Below are 2,111 nucleotides of genomic sequence, written 5' to 3'. Positions count from 1 at the left end.
ATTTTGCACACTGGTCTTAAGATAGAACAAACTGAGGAGTTTGAGACTGAGACAAGCCCTTTTGCTGACACTGATTTGGTAACTGCCGGGTGACAGTACTCTTCTGGGGTTGCCAGATGGAACTGGAGTTGCAATGTAATGAAGATGATCAAGGTTCTTTTCTTCAAATGTGTTGCTTGGAACACCTGAGAAATGGTATAAGGAGGAATTATAGCCAGTTTCAAATACATTCAACTTTCATGTACTGCTAATACTAACCTTTGAATAATAAGCATATTTAATCTTGTCTTGAATGAAATGTGATTTGTTACTAGAGCATCATTACATGTTTAACAGTTTTGTGTGTGTACGTGTGTTTTATCTTAAAGATAGCATAGAAGCCAATGTAGAAAATGCGGAGGTACACGTTCAACAGGCAAACCAGCAGCTGTCAAGGGCAGCAGATTATCAGGTAATGTTAACTGTAATGAATTTTCTTATAACTTAGCCTGAAAGGGGAGAGAGAATGAATGAGAATGATCAAGTTTAAAGTGGCTGGAGATGTTAAATTTTAACATTTTAAACTCAGACCCCTACTAGGGTTCAGAGGTAACGTCAGTCAGTTTGAAACCAGTTTTAGCCTATATATATTCTCATGGTTGAACTAGACTTGCTGTGGCCCACGGAGAAAGTTTATTGTTTGAGTTGCAGTAGACAACTGCAGGCTTTTCTGATGGCTGGTGGTCTCTGATGTCCTTGTGACATTTCTACTCAGAAACCTCTTTGATAGACTGCTCCCGCCATTTCTCGCTGTTCCTTTTTACCTTTCCTTTCTTTTCGTCAGTGGCACTCTGGACCACAGAGGCAAAATTTCTTGTCTTAGAGAGATATCTTCAGGTCTTATGGAAATCATATCAGCTTGGAGTGTCATTATTCATTATATATTCTGTCAACATTCAGCAGACCCTTTGCCAGGAATGAATTTCTTTCTTAAGTGAAGCAGGTTAATACAGGGAGTCCATATGTATGTGTCAAATATAAATTGTGTCAAGTACTACACAAATATTAGAACCATGAACTATTAATATATCATGCAATATGTAGACCTTTGATGTTCAGCAAGGATAAAGTCAGGTTCTTTGGGAACCCCTAAATACCATGTAGCATTTGATTTCCCTTTTAGAACTTTCTTTTTTGTTGTTGTTCATAATTATTATTTTCTTAGACTTGTTAACTTCTTACAAAATATCTAAGATATTGTCACCTTCTTAGATATTTTCAATTGTTTTTCACTTTTCTCACTGACCTTGGAAGTTGCATTTCATTTCACTGCCGTTTTTTTCCGTGGACAAATTACTGCATGTTCAGCGATGTATAAATAACAGTGAAGCTGTTATTTATGGAGATTCCTGAATTGTAACCAATGTATTCACTGACAGGACAGAGTGATTCCTGTTTGTCATCTTTGTGCATGTAAATCAGATATGCAGCTCAGCAGAATTGATATCACTGTATCATGGACTTTAAGTGTCCCTCATGAATAGTTGAAAACACACACGGATGCAGACACACAACTGTGCACACACACGGTAATCTGTAAATGCCAGAAGTCTCGTGGAGCTGTTACCATGTAACTGCTGAAACTTAGTGTTTAACAGGATTCATCACTGACTAGGTTCACATGTTATTTTGTTTTATGTTTGGATTTTGGGGGGATGTAGATGTATCACCAAGTTTTACTTTTCCTATTCCTTATGGAAGTACATGCCTATAGCCACCCTGAGGAAGAGGCACATGTCTTCCCAAGCTGCACCCCAGATCTGGGAGCTACCCCAAAACTTAATTCCCACAGGCCCTGTAGAGTGGGAAGAGGGCCAAGCTACACAAATGCTGAGAAAAGTGGCAGCTTTCCAATAGTTCTACTTGGAAGCCTTGATTTGTTTGGGTGAACCATGAGCATAAAGGAAGGTAATAAATGCTCTTATCACTGCAGCACCCAAGGACCTCATTACCCCACACTAGGGGGCATACCCCTGGGCAATATATACCATGGTGGAATACCCACGATGACTCAGAAAGGTACATTACACATTTGTCTGTAGTAACCAATTGGAGTCTGAGGAAAATATTTA

At 38.9% G+C, this 2,111-nt stretch overlaps 1 protein-coding gene across 1 annotated transcript in view; it reads left to right on the top strand.

Moving 5' to 3' along the window:
• STX7 (syntaxin 7) overlaps positions 1-2,111 on the top strand; it is a 50,860-nt gene that overhangs the window by 41,510 nt on the left and 7,239 nt on the right. The window contains exon 7 of the mRNA XM_012665170.1: positions 337-451. Within this exon, the coding sequence (XP_012520624.1) occupies positions 337-451 (115 nt within the window). The remainder of the gene's footprint in view (positions 1-336; positions 452-2,111) is intronic.

Source organism: Propithecus coquereli, unplaced genomic scaffold (assembly GCF_000956105.1).
Source record: "Propithecus coquereli isolate 6110/MARCELLA unplaced genomic scaffold, Pcoq_1.0 Scaffold98, whole genome shotgun sequence".
Lineage (NCBI taxonomy): Eukaryota > Metazoa > Chordata > Mammalia > Primates > Indriidae > Propithecus > Propithecus coquereli.
This window is presented reverse-complemented; position numbering and strand designations above follow the sequence as displayed.